This window comes from Oncorhynchus tshawytscha, linkage group LG01, assembly GCF_018296145.1.
Source record: "Oncorhynchus tshawytscha isolate Ot180627B linkage group LG01, Otsh_v2.0, whole genome shotgun sequence".
NCBI classification, from domain to species: Eukaryota; Metazoa; Chordata; class Actinopteri; order Salmoniformes; family Salmonidae; genus Oncorhynchus; species Oncorhynchus tshawytscha.
Genome location: NC_056429.1, coordinates 17,180,127 through 17,205,864, shown reverse-complemented (window position 1 = coordinate 17,205,864; position 25,738 = coordinate 17,180,127). Strand labels below are relative to the sequence as shown.

General features: G+C 43.2%; 1 protein-coding gene across 1 annotated transcript in view; it reads right to left on the bottom strand.

The window, feature by feature from the left end:
* Positions 1-15,302: 15,302 nt before the first annotated feature.
* The window catches only part of LOC112229182 (plexin-B2), a 252,685-nt gene continuing 242,249 nt past the window's right edge, over positions 15,303-25,738 (bottom strand). The window contains exons 29-37 of the mRNA XM_042302826.1: positions 25,626-25,726; positions 25,199-25,283; positions 24,912-25,060; positions 24,347-24,507; positions 22,656-22,803; positions 22,281-22,345; positions 22,066-22,141; positions 16,470-16,544; positions 15,303-15,707 (exon numbers count right to left, since the gene is read on the bottom strand). Of these exons, the coding sequence (XP_042158760.1) occupies positions 15,603-15,707; positions 16,470-16,544; positions 22,066-22,141; positions 22,281-22,345; positions 22,656-22,803; positions 24,347-24,507; positions 24,912-25,060; positions 25,199-25,283; positions 25,626-25,726 (965 nt within the window). The 3' untranslated portion in view covers positions 15,303-15,602. The remainder of the gene's footprint in view (positions 15,708-16,469; positions 16,545-22,065; positions 22,142-22,280; positions 22,346-22,655; positions 22,804-24,346; positions 24,508-24,911; positions 25,061-25,198; positions 25,284-25,625; positions 25,727-25,738) is intronic.

Below are 25,738 nucleotides of genomic sequence, written 5' to 3'. Positions count from 1 at the left end.
CTGGCTTCGCCTCTTTCTCTCTGAGTAAAGTCGTTGACATTAGTGTGTCCTCTAAAACAGGAGTGAGGAACCCCAGGTTGGTCCCTGCAGGAGTTGAGGTGTGGCAGATCAGCTAATGATCCTCTAAACCACAGACAAATCTAAAGGTGATACTGTCCTTGAATGTGGTAACGAAATCCATATTTGTTAACAGGCTGTATCAATAGCTCTCGTTACTACAAGAGGCTTGAACTGCTTGATGCAGGTCGCAGGGTGCTGTACCAAGGTCACTACAGTCACTAGTGTACTAGCAGGTTACTCTTATTAGGCAGTGAATTGTATGTTCTGACCTCTGAAGCTGAGGTAGTCCTCGTTGACCTCGATCATGAACTCTCTGTTCACGTCCCGGACCACTTTGCTGTACACCCAGTCTGACACAAATCTACAGACAGCACAAACACAGGGAACAGGATCGATCAGGCACATAACCATGCCTGCACAGGTTGTTTACAAGCATCTTTAAAGCATTGTGGAGATGCAGTCATGCAGGTTAGCATGAATTCCATGTGGGATGTGTGGGACAGATCAATACATGTTGTGTGTGTGTCAGACTGGGGTGACTGACCATGTGTAGGGCTCACAGCTGCTCTTGAGCAGGGACAGCAGCATGGTGTAGTTTGCATTGCTGCAGTTGCTCTGGGCCTCGTTGTACAGGTAGGAGAGCAGCTTCACACCCTGAAGAACAGAAGATATTGGCTGTGTTAGGAGTTAATTCACTCCTAATGTCTGAGAGACAGACAGAGATAGACAGACAGAGTGAGAGAAAGAAGGGTGGTGAATAGGAGGGGTGTAATGTAACTGTCACGCCCTGACCATAGTAAGCTGTTTATTCTCTGTGTTGGTTGGGGCGTGATAGTGACTTGGGTCGGTCATCTAGGTGAAATGTACAGTGGGGCAAAAAAAGTATTTAGTCAGCCACCAATTGTGCAAGTTCTCCCACTTAAAAAGATGAGAGAGGCCTGTAATTTTCATCATAGGTACACTTCAACTATGACAGATAAAATGAGAAAAAAAATCCAGAAAATCACATTTTAGGATTTTTAATGAATTTCTTTGCAAATTATGGTGGAAAATAAGTATTTGGTCAAAAACAAAAGTTTATCTCAATACTTTGTTATGTACCCTTTGTTGACAATGACAGAGGTCAAACGTTTTCTGTCTTCACAAGGTTTTCACACACTGTTGCTGGTATTTTGGCCCATTCCTCCATGCAGATCTCCTCTAGAGCAGTGATGTTTTGAGGCTGTTTCTGGGCAACACAGACTTTCAACTCCCTCCAAAGATTTTCTATGGGGTTGAGATCTGGAGACTGGCTAGGCCACTCCAGGACCTTGAAATGCTTCTTACGAAGCCACTCCTTCGTTGCCCGGGCGGTGTGTTTGGGATCATTGTCATGCTGAAAGACCCAGCCACGTTTCATCTTCAATGCCCTTGCTGGTGGAAGGAGGTTTTCACTCAAAATCTCACGATACATGGCCCCATTCATTCTTTCCTTTACACGGATCAGTCGTCCTGGTCACTATGCAGAAAAACAGCCCCAAAGCATGATGTTTCCACCCCCATGCTTCACAGTAGGTATGTTGTTCTTTGGATGCAACTCAGCATTCTTTGTCCTCCAAACACGACGAGTTGAGTTTTTACCGAAAAGTTCTATTTTGGTTTCATCTGACCATATGACATTCTCCCAATCTTCTTCTGGATCATCCAAATGCTCTCTAGCAAACTTCAGACGGGCCTGGACATGTACTGGCTTAAGCAGGGGGACACGTCTGGCACTGCAGGATTTGAGTCCCTGGCAGCGTAGTGTGTTACTGATAGTAGGCTTTGTTACTTTGGTCCCAGCTCTCTGCAGGTCATTCACTAGGTCCCCCCGTGTGGTTCTGGGATTTTTGCTCACTGTTCTTGTGATCATTTTGACCCCACGGGGTGAGATCTTGCGTGGAGCCCCAGATCGAGGGAGATTATCAGTGGTTTTGTATGGCTTCCATTTCCTAATAATTGCTCCCACAGTTGATTTCTTTCAAACTAAGCTGCTTACCTTTTGCAGGAGGAGTGTACAGGAGGAGTGGACGTGGGAGGATATCCTGGATGGTAAACCCTGGACACAGGCCGGGGAGTATTGCCGTCCGAAGGATGAGATAGAGGCAGCGAAAGTGGAACGGTGACAATACGAAGAGATAGCTCAACGAAGCAAGCATGAGAGGCAGCCCCCCAAAAATGGGGGGTACACGGGGAGATTGGTGGAGTCAGGGTTCAGACCTGAGCCAACTCCTCATGCTTACCGCGGGGAGCGTGTGACCAGTCAGGCACCGTGTTATGCGATGATGCGCACGGTGTCTCCAGTTCTCATTCACAGCCCGGTGCGCTCTGTTACAGCTTCCAGCAGTTGCCGTGCTAGAGTGGGCATTCAGCCAGGACGGATTGTGCCGGCTCAGTGCTCCTGGTCTCCAGTACGTCTCCTCAGTCCAGGATATCCTGCGTCGATTCTACGCACTGTGTCGCCAGTGCGCCTTCACAGCCCAGTGCGTCCTGTGCCAGCTTCCCACACTTGCCGGGCTGGTGTGAGCATCCAGTCAGGAAGGGTTGTGCCAGCTCTGTGCTCTAGACCTCCAGTGCGCCTCCTCCTCCCCGCACTCGCCCTGAGGTGCATGTCACCAGCCCAGTACCACCAGTGCCGGCACCACGCATCAGGCATCCAGTGTGCCTCCACAGTCCAGAGCTTCCGGCGACAGTTCCCAGTCCAGAGCTTCCGGCGACAGTTCCCAGTCCAGAGCTTCCGGCGACAGTTCCCAGTCCAGAGCTTCCGGCGACAGTTTACGGTCCAGAACCTCCAACGACGGTCAACAGTCCGGAACCTCCAACGACGGTCCACAGTCCGGAACCTCCAACGACGGTCTACAGTCCGGAACCTCCAACAACGGTCTACGGCCCGGAACCTCCTGAGACGGTCTACAGTCCGGAACCTCCTGAGACGGTTGCTGCGGCCCGGAACCTCCTGAGACAGTCTGCGGTCCGGAACCTCCAGTGACGGTCTGCGGTCCAGAACCTCCAACGGCGGTCGACAGTCCGGAACCTCCAACGACGGTCTACGGCCCGGAACCTCCTGAGACGGATTACGGTCCGGAACCTCCTGAGACGGTCTGCGGCCCGGAACCTCCTGAGATGGCCTGCGGTCTGGAACCTCCAGCGACGGTCTGCGGTCCGGAGCCTCCAGTGACGGTCTGCGGTCTGGAGCCCCCAGCAACGGTCGGCGGTCCGGAGCCTCCAGCGACAGTCAGCGGTACAGAGCCTCCAGAGCCTTCTGCAGGGGTTCTCAGTCCACTGTCTGGATCCTCCGGTGACGATCCATGGTCTGGATCCTCCGGCGACGATCCACGGTCCGGTGCCACCAGCAACAACCCTCTCTACGCATGCTGCGCCTTGGTCTACTCATTTCAACGAATGTGACAGTAACTTACCACAGGGAAGGTAGCCTGGCCCACACCAAAAGCCCCGTCCACACAGCACAGCTCTGACAGATACCTACAACACAGAAAAAACAGGAGCCTGACTGCCTACACAGCGTAACACTGCATCAATTCTAATAGGTATGAAATCTAGTTATTTGTTGAAAAAAGACTATCCTAAGCAATGCACAGGCAATTGGTTGGAATCACATTTAGTGACTACGTACAGACTTGTAGTAATTCAGTGATAGTAAGAGTATCAAGTTTAGGGAAGTTTCTCTCTCTCGCCACTAAAATCGTATTTTTCTCAAATTTCGTGCACAAATTTGTTTACTCAATTGCACCTTGGGCTGGGGACAATAAAAGGCCACTCTAAAATGTGCAGTGTTGTCACACAAGACAATGCCACAGATGTCTCAAGTTTTGAGGGAGTGTGCAATTGGCATGCTGACTGCAGGAATGGCCACCAGAACTGTTGCCATTTAATGTTCATTTCTCTACCATAAGCTGCCTCCAATGTCATTTTACAGAATTTGGCAGTATGTCCAACTGGCCTCACAACCGCAGACCACGTGATCTCCACATCCGGCCCAGAACCTCCACTTCAGGCTTCTTCACCTGCGGGATCGTGCTGAGGAGTATTTAAGAAAATTACAAATCTGATTGGCTGGGCCTGGCTCCAAGAACTTCTGAAATGTCCAGTGTGTGAGAGGCAGGTTGAGTTTTTCAGGGTTATAGTAGTGCAGAAGTTGTCGTATGCTGTAACAGCATTGTAAATACAACCCATATTTGCGTTTATTTATTTTCCCTTTTGTACTTTAACTATTTGCACATCGTTACACTATATACCCATAATATGACATTTGAAATGTCTCTATTCCTTTGGAACTTTTGTGAGAGTAATGTTTACTGTTCATTTCGTTTATTTCGATTTCACTTGCTTTAGCAATGTAAACAGATGTTTGCCATGCCAATAAAGTCATTTTGAATTGCTGGGGCAGTGACGAAAGTAGTGAAGATGGGTAAGCCTCCGAAGTGGCACAGTGGTCTAAGACACTGCATCACAGTGCTAGCTGTGGACCTAGAGATTTTGGGTTTGAATCCAGGCTCTGTCGCAGCCGGCCGTGACCGGGAGACTCATGGTGCGGCGCACAATTTGCCCAGCGTCGTCCGGGTTAGGGGAGGTTTTGGCCGGCAAGGATGTCCTTGTCCCATCACGCACTAGCGACTCCTGTGGTGGGCCGGGCGCAGTGCACGCTGACACGGTCGCCAGGTGTACTGTGTTTCCTCCGACACATTGGTGCGGCTGGCTTCCGGGTTAAGTGGGTATTGTGTTGGAGGATACACTGCTCTCGACATTCGCCTCTCCCGAGTCCGGATGGGAGTTGCAGCGATGAGACAAGACTGTAACTACCAATTGGATACCACGAAATTGGAGAGAACATCTGTACCAGTACAGAGGGATAGGCCAACACGTTATATATGCTTCATTAAGAACAGATTTATAGCAATGGTTGTCAACTGTACTGCAGGATGCAACGTAAGTTGTAGAAAATTGAAATTGTTGTGGCAGCTGCAGAGAGGTATTTGGGTGTGTGAGACTTGATGTCAGAAGAGTTACAAGGTGTGTTGAGTGGTGGTGTTGGCCTGAGGTAGGACTAGATATATTTAAATAGTTGAGTAGGGTGGTGGGTTTTTACTGAGTGTAGGGTTAGATAGTAGGGTGTTGGTTGATTTATTTGTACTTAGCAAAGTATAAGCGATGTACAGTATACTCTAGTCTAGTATGTGGCAGTAATGCAACATTTATTGGATGCCAACCGCTGTTAAACCTCATCGAAGAAGAACACTGCGTCCACATATTTCTGCAGCCAGGAAAGACTGGTGGTTGGGCTGTGTAGAAAGAGACAGCTGAAGGTGTTCCGCCGTGACAGGAGTAAAACAGAGTTGAGTTTGGGGGTCATTTTTCTGCGTGTGGCCACTCATGCTCTCAAAGTGTTGGAATAACATGCAAATTAATTACTTAAAAATCATACAATGTGATTTTCAGGATTTTTGTTTTACATTCCGTCTCTCACAGTTGAAGTGTACCTATAATAAAAATGACAGACCTCTACATGCTTTGTAAGTAGGAAAACCTGCAAAATCGGCAGTGTATCAAATACTTGTTCTGTCACGTTCTGACCTTTATTTCCTTTGTTTTGTATTTATTTAGTATGGTCAGGGCGTGAGTTGGGTGGGCAGTCTATTTTTGTTTTTCTATAATTTGGGTATTTCTATGTTTCGGCCTAGTATGGTTCTCAATCAGAGGCAGGTGTCATTTAGTTGTCTCTGATTGAGAATCATACTTAGGTAGCCTGGGTTTCACTGTGGGTTTGTGGGTGTTTGTTCCTGTCTCTGTCTTTGCACCAGATAGGACTGTTTAGGGTTTCACACGTTCCATGTTTATTGTTTTGTAGTGTTCATGTGTACATTTACATATTAAAAGAACCATGGACACTTACCACGCTGCATATTGGTCCTCTGATCCTTTTCGCCTCTCCTCTTCGGAAGAAGAGGAGGAAATCCTTGACATGTTCTCCCCACTGTATGTAGATCATCAATTGGCTCCCTTTTCTGAGCGTCATTTGATTTCCCTACACTTCTTATTCTATTTATTGAAAACATCAAATCGTTAGCCAAAATATTTTTTGGCAAGAAAAGACTTCAGTCATGGAGGTAGATGGGAATTATTCAAATATAAAGTCAGACTTGTAGCTTAAACGTGCCCAAGAGCTGAAGCAACTTGGCGAGAGAAAAGATTATGAGCAATCTTGACCGTTTTCAAAAGAATTATAATACAGGGTGCCTTTGTCAGATAAAGAGTGAAATGGATTGAAGAGGGGGAAAGAAACACCATTTATTTTTTTGCACTTGGAAAGATAACTACAAAAGAAAATCTGCAATGGCAAAATTAAAATGAATGATTTATTGTGCAAAGATCCCATTACAATATCAACATTTGTCAATTCCTTTTATGAAAATCACAATTTTAGGAAAATGGTTGCGAAAGCTACATTCGCCACATTCAGAATTATGTCACTGTGGTTGAGGATGATTTCCACTCAGTTTGCGAATCACCTGTGTCAATTGAGGAAATTAGAGAGGCTTTGAATTCAATGAAAAAGGGAAATCACCTACCCTGATGGCCTCAGTTGAATTCTATAGGCAGTTTTGCGAGTTATAGAAGACCCTATTTTTAAAAAAGGTGTTTCAAGATTGCATTGAAATGGTGAAATAGTTTCCACTATGAAACAGGGCCTTATTTCACTAATTCTGAAGCCTGATAAAGACCCTTCTCTTATTGACAATTGGAGACCAATCACTTTATTAAATATTGATTGCTCTGGTTTATGCTAAAACATTAAAGAAAGGAATAGATTACAATATAAATGAGACTCAAACTGGCTTTATGAAGGGCCATCACAAGTTCCAACATTTGTTTAGTCTTGGACCTTATGGATCATTCAGATGCAATTGACTCAGATGCTATTATTTTATTTTTGGAATTTTGGAAAGCCTTTGACACAATTGAACATGAATATCTCTTTCGTTGAACATTTGATCAAAGGAATTTGCATGTTTTACAAAGTTATAAATAGTTCTGTGATACTTAACCTTTAACGATTCCATATCATCAGAAGTGTACAACAGGGATGCCAAATTTGGCCTTTTTTTTTCATTTTGGTAGTTGAACTTCTATCTCCGGATATTCTGAATATTGCAAATTGGCATGGCTTATCCATTTCTGATTTTTCTATTGCATCTGGATTAAAACCTAATGTTTCTAAATGTGAAATATTATGTTAATATGACTGCTGATAAAGAAATGGAAAATATTCCTGTAATGGACTGTGTTAAATATTTAGGTATAAATCTGTCTAAAAATCACTTAGTCAGACAACATACGAATTTGTCTCTTAAAATTAAGAAAACCAAGAATATATTTCATAATTGCTACAAAAGGATCTATCTATACTTGTGAGAGTGCTTCTGTCCAAGACAGAGCGACTGTTTCGCTTCATGTACCCCTCATTGTCTTTATTTGTAAATCCCTCTACCTGTAAATTGATCAACAAGACCTTCCTTTACTTCATCTGGAAAAATGTCTCACAAACTGAAAGTCAGTCCTCTCAAATAGAAGATCTGAAGGAGGTCTGGAAGTGTTGGATTTTGTGGACATAAATAACACTTTCCAGATCAATTGGTTGAAAGTATGTTTGGTCAATACAGAATCAATTTGGTATTTCATTCCAAACAATGTGTTCAATTAGTTGGGAGGTCTTCAGTTTTTACTGAAATGTAATGATCTTCTTGGAAGATTACCTGCTACATTGGCTAGGTTTCACCAACAAGCTTTAATGTCCAGGAAAATATGTTTCCTCCAAACCTTTCCCTGCATAAGACTCTTTTGTGGAATAATTCAGACATAACTGTAAGGAATAAATCATTGTTCTACCCCAGCTGGCCTGAAAGGAATGTTAACTCTGTTCTTGATGTGTTTGACTACAGGGGTAATATTCTTTCATATGAACAATTTATAACATTGAATGAGTTTCCAATACTTTTCAGAGTTTTCAGTGCCATTCCCAGTGGTCTAACTACACTAATGAAAACTCACCTTAACTTTGGTGATGATCACAGAACTTATCCAGAACTCAGCCTGGAAGGCGTGGGCTTTCTTGAGAAATCTTATTGTAACAACATTAGACAATTTACGCCTCGAGGTAAACATTTTTGGTTTTCCTGACATTGTCTGTAAAAAGCTTGGTTGATGCCTTACAAATACTGCATACGAAACAAATTTAAGGAAGTGCACATTAAGATTCTACATAACATACACCAATGTAATTCTATATTGGCCAAATTTGTGGATATTGATATCTGTGTTTTCTGCGAAAAAAGTGAAATTCTTGTTCTATGAATGTAAATCTGTGGTAGATTTTGGGGAAACCTTATTTAGCTTTTTGAACACTACCCATGTTTCTGACATGAAGGATATAATGTTACTATTGCAAATGATAACAAGACCATTGAAATTGTTTGTTCTTTTTTCTTTATTTCTTGATGTCAAATACTTTATACAATCAAAATTCCAGAATTCTATACCAAAATTACAAATGTTTCTAATGTAATTGAATCATCTTGTTAAGACATTATCCATAGATAATAACAAAAATAACATCTTGAATCATTTTGTGATTTTTTTCAGGGTGAATGCAATTGCACTTGTTTTCTTGTTTTTACCTGTATTTTGTTTTGTGTCAGACATGTTTGATGTAGTGATGTAAGTTGTGGATTGCTAATCATTTGTATAACGAATACAAATTAAAAGTCAGGAGAAGAGGAATATTGGGACAGGGACACAGAAAGCTTGATTTCTGAGAATTTCTAATGGGAAAAAAGAGGAACAAGAGGTCAAAGAAAATGAGGAAAGCAGAGGTTGATTTGAATTTGAGGAAGATGGCGATAAAAATGGAGATGGGGTGCTGAAGAAGATTGATGTCAAGTGATCACAGTGAGCTGTTAGAATTGTATTTGTCCAGCTCACCTTAAATTCCACCAATAGACTCAGAGAAAGGTGAAGACCTTCCACTGCTCTCAGTGTGGGCAACGTTTCAGCCGGGCAGAGAACCAAAAGAGACATCCGTGAATACACAGGAGAGAAGCCTTACCACTGCTCCCTGTGTGGGAAGAGTTTTAGCCACGCACCTGACCTAAATATACACAACTGTGTGAAACCAATTTGGGGGAAAAAGATCAGAATTGGGCTGCCTGTGTGAACGCAGCCTAATTCCCAAAACAGATACAGCACTTGAACAGGTTTCTGACTCAATTCCACATTGATTCCATTCTCACCTCATCGGCACTGTTTCTCTATACATCATCATCCCACAACATCTGGTCAACACCTGGTCCTGCATCATTCATCACCACAACTGTGTGAAACCTACTTCTTCACACAGTATTATTGTTTGTTTTCATTTTCACCAAAGTCTCTTCCTCCACATTAAGCCAGGGGTGGGCTGTGATATCCACTCCTCCACTAGGTGATGGAAATGAAAGCCTCAAATCATTACAAGCTATGGAACATGTGGAGGTGAAACATGAATGACTGCTGGTAAACATACAATGGCCTGCTGAGCCGAGGGAGGGACTGGCATGACTCACTGCTGTGCTGTGCTGTGCTGTGCTGTGCTGTGCTGTGCTGTGTTTGAGAGATGAGGCAGGAGCAGAGACCAGGGGCATGCAGATTTGAACCCAATTTCTGTTCTGGAAGAAAACACCCTGCAAAAAGGCAAACTGATCTTTCTAATTATTTCATATCCAAACATGATGTGTGTGTTGTATCATTCTGGCTGCTAGAAGTGCACTGGGGGTACATAATAATTTTACATCTTATCAACAAGATACTTCCGAAATAATATTGGCTACATATTTTATCTATCAGCAATCCGATTTTTCAGTACAAGTCTTTTTAACAAGTGGGAGTTATTATCAGTTATAGTGGGTACTAGTGTGTGTAGGATGTTAGAGGTTGACATAATGAAATATAATCGCTCTTGCTGAGGCAGCAGCCTTGAAGTTGTTCTCTATGAGTGCATATCCTCTTCTGAGATCTCTGCAATCACATAGCCCAATTCTGATATTTTTTTCAACTAATTGGTCAAATTGACCAATCACATCAGCTCGTTTCATATCAGCATTTTCAGAGCTGACCTAATTGGTCAAAAGACCAATTAGTGAAACAAATATCAGAATTGGGCTGCCTGTGTGAACTCCATGGCAGTCAGTTTCTCTTTTTCCCCACCACTGCTTAGAGGTTTGTCAGGAAACTAAGATGAGCCAAGTTTCTTCTTTCATCTTTTACTTGCCCCAAATTCATTCTTAGTGCTTCAAATCATGTTTTTACTGTCATTATTATGTAAGGCCATCACTGGAGGCCTTATGATAATATGTGACTGTTGGCATTATAAACACGTGGTACTCAGCCACCCTGTGTGATTCTGTCTTAAGCTTGGCCCAAGGCTCTAGTACCTACAGGATGCTGCTGGGGAGGTAGACTCAGATCACTTTGGGTGATTGCGTTCAGGGGATGCAAAAATGAACAGGGAGGACGGTAGTTGCGTTGACAGGTAGGGGTTGACATTGTTAAAACATTTATATAGTTTACAATGGGGTCATTTTTGGGTAACACTTTATTTGGATAGTCCATCTGGAGATGCTCTACAGACTATCAGTAACATTTCAACTATCTACTAGCCCCACAGGAGGTTGGTGGCACCTTAATTAGGGAGGACGGGCTCGTGGTAACGACCTGAGCAGAATCAGTGGAATGGTATCAAATACATCAAACACATATTTTCAATGTGTTTGATGCCATTCCATTCACTCCGTTCCAGCCATTATTATGAGCCATCCTCCCCTCAGCAGCCTCCACTGACTAGACCTAACCTTAACCCTTACCTTAACCTTTATCCTAACTCTAACCTCAGCAAGTAGTTTCTTATCAACAGATAGTTTGTTGATGGTATGACCATCTTTAGAACATCTACAGATGGAAGATCCAAATAAAGTTACTCTTTTTTGTTAACAAGGGGGATATCATCACCCCCTCAACTTGACCCAATTGCATCAGTATGTCTATGGCTTGTGTGTGGATGCAAGTAGAGGATAAAATGTGATCAAGAGGTTGTAGAACATGTCCATCCACACAAAGGTCATGAAGGGTAATAAAGAAAGCCAAGACGCCAAGGACATGGAAGTGTCAGTTTATTAATGGAGGAGTGCATGATGCAATCTGTATGTAATTGCTTCATCCACACAAGCCTCTGAGAAGTGAGTAACCCATTACAAACAGATCAGGAACTGGATCGATGTCTTCTGAGCTGCCTTGAATGAGAAAAATGTTGGGTTTCATTAAGGTCCCGCACTAATTTACTGTCCCATTTTTCTTATGTCACAGCACATTCACACGTAAAAGATCTGGACGACAGCACAACAAACCAGGACTCTATGCATAGGGTTATACAGTTAGAATACAGTATTTCAACATGTTTTTTTTTACAAAGGTATGTATATGTTATAGGAAACAGGAAATAAAAATAACTGCACAGCAGTAAGAAAGTTAATTGTCAAGTATAGATAGTCGTTTTTCATACACAGAATCACGGGGCAAAAAACACCATTGGAACATATTGCGCTATACTCAATACTCTCTACATTTGTCACTTTGTCTCAAGACTAATTTAGGAATGCCAGACATTTTAGGGGAAAACCGTCTCAGGTTGGCCACTGCTTTACATTTGTTTATTTGGGCTGTTGCCATAGCCACCATAGTCCTACTATAAGCATACAACACAGACATCCAAAATAAATGCACACATTATATCTGCAACCATAGAGATGATTCTGAAATGTGTTTCGCCTGTTGACACGCAATGGCTGCCGCAGAGTTCTAGCATTTGACAGCATATACATATCACACTCGCAAATACATTGCTGTGTCTTCTATAACTATAATCGTTTCCTTATACTCACCAATAGAACAATAAAAATGATATCATCGTCATATAAGGCACATGTTAAAGAAAGGCTTGCACTAAGCTTTTTCATCACTCTAGCAGACGTGGAATCTGCTGTGGTAAACAACAACAGCGTTAGAGGAGGATGCAGTCTGCAGTCTGCATGCAATTAAGATCAAAAACATCCCCCGCTGATGCCATTATGCTAAGTGACACTCCGTTCTGTGCTGAGTGGGCAGTGCAAGTGCAGCTTGGCCAGGTTGCCCGCTAGCTGCTTTGTACAAACCTCACTCTACCAAAGGCAGGAATATCATTAACATTCTGGGATCGGGAATGCAAACATCTAATCTGACACTTGACCACACATTGACTGACGGTCAAATTCAGGGAGCTTGTAAATAAAACAATCTGTAGTCAATGGTGTAAGAGGAAAATTAAAACCACCCATGAACAAGGTGCAGGGTAACACGTTTGAATTGGCAAAAATGATCCAATAAAACAATGATAAAATCAGAACAGGCAGCAACTCAACTATGGGCTATAGAATGTCATATCAAGGTGTATTGCAATTCATTATTATGTACAGTACCAGTCAAAAGTATGAACACACCTACTCATGCAAGGGTTTTCCTTTATTTTTTACTATTTTCTACATTAGTAGAATAATAGTGAAGACATCAAAACTATGAAATAACACATATGGAATCACATATTAACCAAAAAAGTGTTAAACAAATCAAAATATATTTTATATTTGAGATTCTTCAAAGTAGCCACCCTTTCCCTTGACAGCTTTGCACACTCTTGGCATTCTCTCAACCACCTTCACCCGGAATGCTTTTCCAACAGTCTCACTGCAGAATGCTGTGGTAGCCATGCTGGTTAAGTGTGCCTTAAATTCTAAATAAATCACTGACAGTATCACCAGCAAAGCACCCCCACACCATCACACCTCCTCCTCCATGCTTCACGGTGGGAACTACACATGCGGAGATCAACCGCTCACCTACTCTGTGTCTCACATAAACACGGCAGTTGGAACCAAAAAATCACACATTTGGACTCATCAGACCAAAGGACAGATTCCCACCGGTCTAATGTCAATTGCTCGTGTTTCTTGGGCCAAGCAAGTCTCTTCTTATTATTGGTATCCTTTAGTAGTGGTTTCTTTGCAGCAATTAGACCATGAAGGCCTGATTCATGCAGTCTCCTCTGAACAATTAATGTTGAGATGTGTCTGTTACTTGGACTTTGTGAAGTGTTTATTTGGGCTGCAATTTCTGAGGCTAGTAACTCTAATGAACTTATCCTCTGCAGCAGAGGTAACTCTGGGTCTTCCTTTCCTGTGGTCGGTCCTCATGAGAGCCAGTTTCATCATAGAGCTTCATAGTTTTGCACTAGAAGAAACTTTAAAAATTCTTGAAATGTTCCAGATTGACTGACCTTCATGTCTTAAAGTAATGATGAACTGTCATTTCTCTTTGATTATTTGAGCTGTTCTTGCCATAATATGGACTTGGTATTTTACCAAATAGGTCTATCTTCTGTATACCACCCCTACCATGTCACAACACAACTGATTGGCTCAAAGGAGAGAAATTCCACAAATTAACCTTTAACAAGGCACACCCGTTCATTTAAATGTTGAACACTTTTGTGGTTACTACATGATTCCATAGATGTTATTTCTTAGTTTTGATGTCTTCACTATGATTCTACAATGAATAAAATAGTAAAAATAAAGAAAAACCCTGGAATGAGTAGGTGGGTCCAAACATATGACTGGCACTGTACATAAATTAACCTGACTTGTGACACATCATACCAACAATGGCGCATGTTGTAAAAATCATTATTCATTTAAAAGTTTACGATTTCCATTTAGTAGAAGCTTACAAAATTGGATATTAATAGTAATTTGCCATAGAATAAGGAAACACAAAACACTATGAACAGCTTGTAACATCATGGTCATATTACTTAGTAAGTTAGCTACTATAATATATCTGCTGTCATATTATTTATATTTCCTTCTCAGTATATTTTCACTCAAGTACTAAAGTATTGCTGCTTCACTAGTGTAGATGAAATGGTAAACAACAAATTCTATATTCTATAAAGTAAAACACATAAATGGGAGATTAATGATATCCCAATGTCTCGTGTCTAAAAAATGTTATGTTATTGCAGGATGTTTGCTTGACTGGCTACAGAGTGAAATGTAATTCTCCTGACTTAAAATGTAATGTAATGCTTTTCAAAATATATTAAATGATTTGGGAGATATTTAGCTTAAAAAAATAAACCATTATAAACTGGAGGTCAAAACTAACTGAGGTTCCAGTAGAATGTGTGAGAATGTACTCCAACAAGGGGAAATAGCAGTGTTATGGATGTTTGAGTGTGAGGGCGTATTGGCAACCAAACCCTGCCATCGAGCTATGAAGCATGTGAATCAAAATAAAAATACAATTAAAACCGATAATTTGGAAAATCATTAGTCAACCTGTCACTAGTCGGCCTGTCACAAGTCGGCCTGTCATTTTCAAGAAGTGTATAGTTAGCCTGACCATTTGGTATGTGTAGAGGAGCTCAGTGGGAGAACGGGCTCCTGTGTGTCAGTGACTAGTTGAGATTAAAATAACAGATATGGCATCCACCCTCTGGCCTGACAGTAGGCATTCCGTGCACACACACACACACACACACACACACGCACGCACGCACGCACACACACACACACACACACACACACACACACACACACACACACACACACACACACACACACACACACACACACACACACACACACACACACACACACACACACACACACACACACACACACACACACAGGCTATAGAAACACAATACACACCACAAGGCAGTCCATTTTAAAAGATAATTTCTCCTTATAAAGCTTTCCGCATAAAGACCGCACAATAAAAAAAATATAATACAATTCTTACAACTTTTCTAGACAGGTTGAAATTGAACATCTGATTATCTCCTTGTGCCAAGCAGTGTTCAACACAGGGGCTTATTTCCCAGGGCTGGCCACCTGTTCCATTGTGGGAACAGCCAGAGTGAGTGTTAAGGACCAATTATTTCTGTTTGGCAAGTGGACTTAAGTTAAGGCGTTCCTACAGGATGATGACATGTGTAACCCTTCATCATCTCTCTGTCTTTGTTTCATTGGTCCTATTCTGTTCCACTCTGCAGACTCTGATCTGTCTTTATTTCATTGGTCCTATTCTGTTCCACTCTGCAGACTCTGATCTGTCTTTATTTCATTGGTCCTATTCTGTTCCACTCTGCAGACTCTGATCTGTCTTTATTTCATTGGTCCTATTCTGTTCCACTCTGCAGACTCTGATCTGTCCCACATTCTGGGCCTGCTGGGTTGAAGGTGTCAACGTCAAGGCCTTGCGGGACCCCTTTCTCTGTTTCTTTCTCCTCCGCCAGGATAAATAAGCCCCTGTGGACACTGGTGGCACGGTACCATCTCCCTCCATCCCTCCCTCTCCGTCTCCCTGGCTCCTCCAGTGGGTTAGAGGTCTGTCACTTTATTCTCAAGGGCGGCTGCTATCCGCTGAAGCCGCAGGGTGAGCTGTTTACTCTGGGCTGCCGGGTCCTCATCTAGGGACTGGATGATCTGTAGGGAGATGGGGAGAGAGGGAGGGGGGAGAAGAGACAGAGAGGGGGAGACAGAGAGAGAAAGAGGGATACAGAGTTAGAGAGAGATAGTGAGATAGTGAGAGTGAGAGAGAGTGAGAGTGAGAGAGAGTGAGAGAGCGAGACAGAGAGAGACAGAGAGAGAGACAGAGAGAGACAGAGAGAGAGCGAGAGAGAGCGAGAGAGAGAGGCAGAGCGAGAGAGAGGAGAGAGAAACAGAGAGAGAGCGAGAGACCGAGAGAGAGTGAGAGAGAGTGAGCGAGAGAGTGAGCGAGAGAGCGAGAGAGAGCGAGAGAGAGCGAGAGAGAGCGAGAGAGAGCGTGAGAGAGAGCGAGAGAGAGAGAGCGAGAGAGAGAGCGTGAGAGAGAGAGAGAGCGAGCGAGAGACAGAGAGAGAGCGAGAGAGACAGAGAGAGCACGCGAGAGAGCGAGAGACAGAGAGAGCGCGTGATACAGCGAGAGACGGAGAGAGCGTGCGAGAGAGAGAGAGCACTGTCATTAGATCACCAGTACTGGACCACTGTTGGAATGACCACTCTAAGAAAAACAGCCATTGCATGGCTTCAAGTACTAAGGGAGGCAGCTTAAAAAATCAATTCCCTGAGCAATTTGCCATTTCAAGTAAACTACCACAGAACTACTTTCAATTAAAAGTCCTTGTAATTGCGCTAACGATTAGAAAATATGACCCAGCAGTGCTGTGGGAGCACTCTGCCTGGAATGTAAAGTGAATGGTCTCGTACCCCGTCGTAGTATTTGCTGGCGTACTGGTAGAGCTGATGCAGAGCCACTTGTGTGTTGAGTTTGTCTGTATGAGTCTGGAGGACACAACATCAGATTCAGAGATTCTTACAGACAGGCTTGAGTCACACAATCTTAGAGCAGAATGAACTATGACTTGCAGTGGTCTATGACTAACTTTATAAAATGTTACCTTCACTAACATTTCAAATGGTGCACCACTAAGATAGATTAAGAGACCACTGCAAAATTATCCGTTTCTCTGGTTTTACTATTTATAAGTATGTGTTTGGGGAAAATTTACATTTTTGTGCAATTCTACAAATTACTGACAACATTTCTCCCAAATTCCAAATAAAAACATTGTCACTTAGAACATTTATTTGCAGAAAATGACAACTGGTGAAAATAACAAAAAATATGCAGTGTTGTCAGGCCTCGAATAATGCAAAGATAATAAGTTCATATTCATTTTAAATACTATACTAATGTATAGCAGGACAATGATCCATGCCACACAGCCAGGTCAATCAAATCAAATCAAATTTTTATTTGTCACATACACATGGTTAGCAGATGTTAATGCGAGTGTAGCGAAATGCTTGTGCTTCTAGTTCCGACAATGCAGTAATAACCAACAAGTAATCTAACTAACAATTCCAAAACTACTGTCTTATACACAGTGTAAGGGGATAAAGAATATGTACATAAGGATATATGAATGAGTGATGGTACAGAGCAGCATAGGCAAGATACAGTAGCTGATATCGAGTACAGTATATACATATGAGATGAGTATGTAAACAAAGTGGCATAGTTAAAGTGGCTAGTGATACATGTATTACATAAGGATGCAGTCGATGATATAGAGTACAGTATATACGTATGCATATGAGATGAATAATGTAGGGTATGTAAACATTATATAAGGTAGCATTGTTTAAAGTGGCTAGTGATATATTTACATAATTTCCCATCAATTCTGTAACATCGGGTGGTGTAGGTGTCCTGGAGGGCAGGTAGTTTGCCCCCGGTGATGCTTTGTGCAGACCTCACTACCCTCTGGAGAGCCTTACGGTTGAGGGCGGAGCAGTTGCCGTACCAGGCGGTGATACAGCCCGCCAGGATGCTCTCGAATTGTGCATCTGTAGAAGTTTGTGAGTGCTTTTGGTGACAAGCCAAATTTCTTCAGCTTCCTGAGGTTGAAGAGGCGCTGCTGCGCCTTCTTCACGATGCTGTCTGTGTGAGTGGACCAATTGAGTTTGTCTGTGATGTGTATGCCGAGGAACTTAAAAGTTGCTACCCTCTCCACTACTGTTCCATCGATGTGGATAGGGGGGTGTTCCCTCTGCTGTTTCCTGAAGTCCACAATCATCTCCTTAGTTTTGTTGACGTTGAGTGTGAGGTTATTTTCCTGACACCCGAGGGCCCTCACCTCCTCCCTGTAGGCCGTCTCGTCGTTGTTGGTAATCAAGCCTACCACTGTTGTGTCGTCCGCAAACTTGATGATTGAGTTGGAGGCGTGCGTGGCCACACAGTCGTGGGTGAACAGGGAGTACAGGAGAGGGCTCAGAACGCACCCTTGTGGGGCCCCAGTGTTGAGGATCAGCGGGGAGGAGATGTTGTTGCCTACCCTCACCACCTGGGGGCGGCCCGTCAGGAAGTCCAGTACCCAGTTGCACAGGGCGGGGTCAGGGTCTCGAGCTTGATGACGAGCTTGGAGGGTACTATGGTGTTGAATGCCGAGCTGTAGTCGATGAACAGCATTCTCACATAGGTATTCCTCTTGTCCAGATGGGTTAGGGCAGTGTGCAGTGTGGTTGAGATTGCATTGTCTGTGGACCTATTTGGGCGGTAAGCAAATTGGAGTGGGTCTAGGGTGTCAGGTAGGGTGGAGGTGATATGGTCCTTGACTAGTCTCTCAAAGCACTTCATGATGACGGATGTGAGTGCTACGGGGCGGTAGTCGTTTAGCTCAGTTACCTTAGCTTTCTTGGGAACAGGAACAATGGTGGCCCTCTTGAAGCATGTGGGAACAGCAGACTGGTATAGGGATTGATTGAATATGTCCGTAAACACACCGGCCAGCTGGTCTGCGCATGCTCTGAGGGCGCGGGGCTGGGGATGCCGTCTGGGCCTGCAGCCTTGCGAGGGTTAACACGTTTAAATGTCTTACTCACCTCGGCTGCAGTGAAGGAGAGACCGCATGTTTTCATTGCAGGCCGTGTCAGTGGCACTGTATTGTCCTCAAAGCGGGCAAAAAGTTATTTAGTCTGCCTGGGAGCAAGACGTCCTGGTCCGTGACTGGGCTGGATTTCTTCCTGTAGTCCGTGATTGACTGTAGACCCTGCCACATGCCTCTTGTGTCTGAGCCGTTGAATTGAGATTCTACTTTGTCTCTGTACTGACGCTTAGCTTGTTTAATAGCCTTGCGGAGGGAATAGCTGCACTGTTTGTATTCAGTCATGTTACCAGACACCTTGCCCTGATTAAAAGCAGTGGTTCGCGCTTTCAGTTTCACACGAATGCTGCCATCAATCCACGGTTTCTGGTTAGAGAATGTTTTAATCGTTGCTATGGGAACGACATCTTCAACGCACGTTCTAATGAACTCGCACACCGAATCAGCGTATTCGTCAATGTTGTTATCTGACGCAATACGAAACATGGAATGGATGGAAGCAGTCTTGGAGTGTGGAGTCAGCTTGGTCAGACCAGCGTTGAACAGACCTCAGCGTGGGAGCCTCTTGTTTTAGTTTCTGTCTGTAGGCAGGGATCAACAAAATGGAGTCGTGGTCAGCTTTTCCGAAAGGGGGGCGGGGCAGGGCCTTATATGCGTCGCGGAAGTTAGAGTAACAATGATCCAAGGTCTTTCCACCCCTGGTTGCGCAATCGATATGCTGATAAAATTTAGGGAGTCTTGTTTTCAGATTAGCCTTGTTAAAATCCCCAGCTACAATGAATGCAGCCTCCGGATAAATCGTTTCCAGTTTGCAGAGAGTTAAATAAAGTTCGTTCAGAGCCATCGATGTGTCTGCTTGGGGGGATATATACGGCTGTGATTATAATCGAAGAGAATTCTCTTGGTAGATAATGCGGTCTACATTTGATTGTGAGGAATTCTAAATCAGGTGAACAGAAGGATTTGAGTTCCTGTATGTTTCTTTCATCACACCATGTCACGTTAGTCATAAGGCATACGCCCCCGCCCCTCTTCTTACCAGAAAGATGTTTGTTTCTGTCGGCGCGATGCGTGGAGAAACCCGCTGGCTGCACCGCCTCGGATAGCGTCTCTCCAGTGAGCCATGTTTCCGTGAAGCAAAGAACGTTACAGTCTCTGATGTTCCTCTGGAATGCTCTGTCTGCAAAGTCTGGACTTTGACTTGGCCATTCTAACACCTGGATATGTTTATTTTTGAACCATTCCATTGTAGATTTTGCTTTATGTTTTGGATCATTGTCTTGTTGGAAGACAAATCTCCGTCCCAGTCTCAGGTCTTTTGCAGACTCCATCAGGTTTTCTTCCAGAATGGTCCTGTATTTGGCTCCATCCATCTTCCCATCAATTTTAACCATCTTCCCTGTCCCTGCTGAAGAAAAGCAGGCCCAAACCATGATGCTGCCACCACCATGTTTGACAGTGGGGATGGTGTGTTCAGGGTGATGAGCTGTGTTGCTTTTACGCCAAACATAACGTTTTGCATTGTTGCCAAAAAGTTCAATTTTGGTTTCATCTGACCAGAGCACCTTCTTCCACATGTTTGGTGTGTCTCCCAGGTGGCTTGTGGCAACCTTTAAACGACACTTTTTATGGATATCTTTAAGAAATGGCTTTCTTCTTGCCACTCTTCCATAAAGGCCAGATTTGTGCAATATACGACTGATTGTTGTCCTATGGACAGAGTCTCCCACCTCAGCTGTAGAACTCTGCAGTTCATCCAGAGTGATCATGGGCCTCTTGGTTGCATCTCTGATCAGTCTTCTCCTTGTAAGAGCTGAAAGTTTAGAGGAACGGCCAGGTCTTGGTAGATTTGCAGTGGTCTGATACTCCTTCCATTTCAATATTATCGCTTGCACAGTGCTCCTTGGGATGTTTAAAGCTTGGGAAATCTTTTTGTATCCAAATCCGGCTTTAAACTTCTTCACAACAGTATCTCGGACCTGCCTGGTGTGTTCCTTGTTCTTCATGATGCTCTCTGCGCTTTTAACGGACCTCTGAGACTATCACAGTGCATGTGCATTTATACGGAGACTTGATTACACACAGGTGGATTCTATTTATCATCATTAGTCATTTAGGTCAACATTGGATCATTCAGAGATCCTCACTGAACTTCTGGAGAGAGTTTGCTGCACTGAAAGTAAAGGGGCTGAATAATTTTGCACGCCCAATTTTTCAGTTTTTGATTTGTTAAAAAAGTTTGAAATATCCAATAAATCCAAATGCCTTGTTGTTGATTCTTCACAAAAAAATACAGTTTTATATCTTTATGTTTGAAGCCTGAAATGTGGCAAAAGGTCGCAAAGTTCAAGGGGGCCGAATACTTTCGCAAGGCACTGTATTCTTGGTCGTACTGATGGTGAGTTGACGCTGATCTTATATTCAGTAGTTCTTCTCGACTGTATGTAATGAAACCTAAGATGACCTGGGGTACTAATGTAAGAAATAACACGTAAAAAAACAAAAAACTGCATAGTTTCCTAGGAACGCGAAGCGAGGCGGCCATCTCAATCAAGGTGTGGATGGAGGACCACCAGATCAAGACCCTGTCATGGCCAGCCCAATCTCCAGACCTGAACCCCATTGAAAACCTCTGGAATGTGATCAACAGGAAGATGGATGGTCACAAGCCATCAAACAAAGCCGAGCTGCTTGAATTTTTGCGTCAGGAGTGGCATAAAGTCACCCAACATCAATGTGAAAGACTGGTGGAGAGCATGCCAAGACGCATGGAAGCTGTGATGGAAAATCAGGGTTATTCCACCAAATATTGATTTCTGAACTCTTCCTAAGTTAAAACATTAGTATTGTGTTTATTATTTTTTTGCATTATTCGAGGTATGACAACACTACATCTTTTTTGTTATTTTCACCAGTTGTCATTTTCTGCAAATAAATGTTCTAAGTGACAATGTTTTTATTTGGAATTTGGAAGAAATGTTGTCAGTAGTTTGTAGAATAAAACAAAAATGTTAATTTTCCCCAAACACACACCTATAAATAGTAAAACTAGAGAAACGGATCATTTTGCAGTGATCTCTTCATATTTCCAGAGCTGTATTCTGTGTCCCAAATGGAACTCTGTTCCCTGCATCAGTGGTTCCAACCAGGGGTACTTGGACTTGAGAAGACTCATGAGAACACAGAGACCTACTGTTAAAATGCACATGAGGGGTACTTCAGGGATACTCCGGGCAGTGTCAAATTCAGTTGGTGGTACGGTAACGGAAAAAGGTTGGGAACCACTGCTCTACATGGTACACTACTTTTGACCTGCACTCTATGGGTCCTGGTCAAAAGTAGTGCACTACATAGGGAATAGGGTGCCAATTGGGATGCCACCATAGATCGAGGGCAGAGAGAAAGGTTTTCCTTACCCGAGACACCTCTGCCAGATGAGTGTTCATGTCCTGGTCGCTGACTGATACCATCTGTCTGATGCCCTTGTAGTAACTAAACACAGACAGACAGAGATGAGATCATAATCACTATACATTACATATTGACAGGCCTCTGCAGACAATGTACCAGCATTGTAGGCAAGAATCAAAATAAATTGATCAGGTCATTGGGAACTTCTGACAATACATACTCATCGACCATCTTCTTGTAGGTGGAGATCTCCTTTGCATAGAGTAGCTTGTTACTTGGAGAGTCCTGGTAGAGATAGGAGATAATAAACAATATGATAATCATAATACTGTTCTCTTATCTGTTACCTCACAGAGGTAAACAACTATCAAAAGATTTTGACCTCCTCATCACCTGCCTCCTCCCTCTTCCCTCTCCTCCTCCTTTGGCTCCCTCTTCCTCCCTTTCTCCTCTTTCCTCCTCCCTTTCCTCTTCCTTCTGCTCCCTCTTCCTCCCTTTCTCCTCTTTCCTCCTCCCTTTCCTCTTCCTTCTGCTCCCTCCTCCTCCCTCTCTCTTCCTTCTCCCTCTTCCTCCCCCCTCCTCCTCCTGGACTCACTCGGCTGAGTTTGTGCTCTGTCTTGGTGCAGGCGTCCATGAAGGTCTGAGCGATGACGGACAGCGAGGCATCCACCACCTCTGTCACGTGGACGTCGAAGGTGAAGTGAGGGTTCTTCAGGATGTTCACCCAGAACCTCAGAGGCAAGCTGATGGAGGAGAGAATAATTACTATCAGCTATCTATCTACTACAGTGTCAAAACATCTGTCACACCAAATAATGTATTCATTTGTGATTGAATGTCATGTTTAGTATCACCAAGGTACTATTAGTGGTACATGTACATTTCTAGTAGTACTTCTATTAGTGGTACATGTCTTCTATTAGTGGTACATGTACAGCACTAGTAGTACTTCTATTAGTGGTACATGTACAGCACTAGTAGTACTTCTATTAGTGGTACATGTACAGCACTAGTAGTACTTCTATTAGTGGTACATGTACAGCACTAGTAGTACTTCTATTAGTGGTACATGTACAACACTAGTAGTACTTCTATTAGTGGTACATGTACAGCACTAGTAGTACTTCTATTAGTGGTACATGTACAGCACTAGTAGTACTTCTATTAGTGGTACATGTACAGCACTAGTAGTACTTCTATTAGTGGTACATGTGCAGCACTAGTAGTACTTCTATTGGTGGTACATGTACAACACTAGTAGTACTTCTATTAGTGGTACATGTACAGCACTAGTAGTACTTCTATTAGTGGTACATGTACAGCACTAGTAGTACTTCTATTAGTGGTACATGTAGAGCACTAGTAGTACTTATATTAGTGGTACATGTACAGCACTAGTAGTACTTCTATTAGTGGTACATGTACAGCACTAGTAGTACTTATATTAGTGGTACATGTCCAGCACTAGTAGTACTTCTATTAGTGGTACATGTCTGGTTGACAACTCCTGACGGTTGACTTTCATTTTTTCACCATTCAGTGGAACACATGCATCAGGCAAACTAATGGCAAAACTTTCCACTTTTGAATACTCGATAGCTTCAAAACATAAGTCAACTAATAGGTCCATACAAATCCTCCAATAAAAGGTTGGTCCTGAATATCAAACAAGTCTAAAATAGGTTCAGAGTACTTCTCTGATTAGTTTAAAAGCTGGGCCGATTGAGACAGACTCACATATTCATTCATATTGGCTTGCAACACCTCCCGGGAGATTGAGAAAACAACGGCAAAAAAACAACAACAACAATGTGATATAATAGTACAATTAAATTAGCTGGGGACGTAATTACCATGTCTGTTTGTTGTTATGGTTGATACACACATTCGTATTTAATCCAAGAGGCCTCGGTTGGTTTGATAAACAAAGCAAGCCCATGTCGACTGACTGTGGTATAGCATAATGAAATAGCTCATCCCCCTTCCTCTCATTCTCACATCGCCACATCAATCACTGACATCTATATGCAACACGCTGTGTTGAATACTTGAGCTTTAACCAACTTGAAGTTAATTTATGTACTTAAATGCCAAGGGAGCACTCAGATTGAGAATACAGAGGAGATAGAAGTACTTTTATATTTGCATTCCGTATACTGATTACTTAGTCAGTGTGTTTCTTAGAGTGTCATCTCAGGAAGTGGGTTTGTGTGTGTGTGTGTACGTACTTGTATGTGCGTGTGTGCTTGCATATGTAGAAGTGTGTGTGGTTGTGTGTGTATGTACCTGTTGGTCTTCCAGATGTGTACGGTCTCCTCGTCCACGTTGTCATGTTTGAGGGCCTGCTCATCCAGGAAGTCAAAGAAGTACTTGATGGCGGGTGGCACCACCGACCCGGAACACAAAACGCTGCGGAAGAAGTCATCCACAAACTGTTGCAGGGTTCCCTGGAATAACAGACGCACCAACAGAAACACAGTGTGAGGCAGGGCAGAGAGGTAGAGAGACACCAAGTACCTCTGACCTGCGACCCAGTCAATAACACACTATGAAGACTGAATCTATCACATATTAGCACATAGCCATCCTCAAATAGATTTTCTTACGGAATGAATCTCAAAGATGAATTTCTTCACACATTGCAGCGAATGTGGATCTAGCGTTTGTCTGCCGATCGTTCAGCGTACTGTGTTTCAGGGACCAACAGCTGTAGACGTCTGAGTGCCAACATTTAGGCAAATTGGTTGCCAAATTACGGGCGGCACTTTGTTCAAATGTGCTAAGTACTCTCGTCCAGCAAACGCTGTTAGTGTGTCTGAGCCCTAACTATAGTAAAACGTGGCAGGCCCACCTTGACAGAGAGCAGTCGTGTGAGATAGATCTCAGTGATGGCTTTGGTCATGGACTTGTCCTTCATGCTGCCCCTCTTGGACTTCATCTCATCCAGCTCATCAGGCCGAACCAGGTGGAACACCTTGTCATCCTCCAACAGGGCGTTTCCTAGTGGAGAGAGGAGACAAATTATACAAGTACTTTTCAGTAACACATTTCTTAAAGCCTGCAGGTATAGGTTATAATGCATTGTGAGACTTGTCATACGCATAATGTCTAATTATCGTTTCCATGGTGAAGACTTACTCTCCTCTTGGTTATCCTGGTTCTGGTCATAGTTCTGTTGAGTGTGAAGAACTATGGACAGGACTAGAGTAGCATTGTCTCGCACCTGAAACCCACACAAACACACAGGTCATCTGATTGGCAATGGGTCTCAGGACCTAATTCAGAATCCATGCCATTGATTAGACAGTGCCATTGACACATTTCTTGGGGCCTTTATTCGGCATTGTCCGTGGCGTTTTTTCATTATTGATCCTGTAAATTAAAGTGGGGTTTTGGGGTGGGGTTGTTGCGGTAGGGGAACAAACTCTACCTGTTTGTCTGTATAATCTTTAAAATGCTCAATAAAAAACATTGACCCAGAAATTACATTAAATTAGTAAAGAGCAGCATTAGGGCTTCTCTCTGTGACAGCTAATAGATCAGTCTGTGGAGGAACATCACTCACGTTGTAGTGGGCCAGCGTGTTGATGCGCCTCCACCTGCCCTCCTTCTGGGACGTCAGGTCCAGGTCTGACAGGATCTGCCCTGTGGAACCAGGACGCCACTCTGTGGCATAGG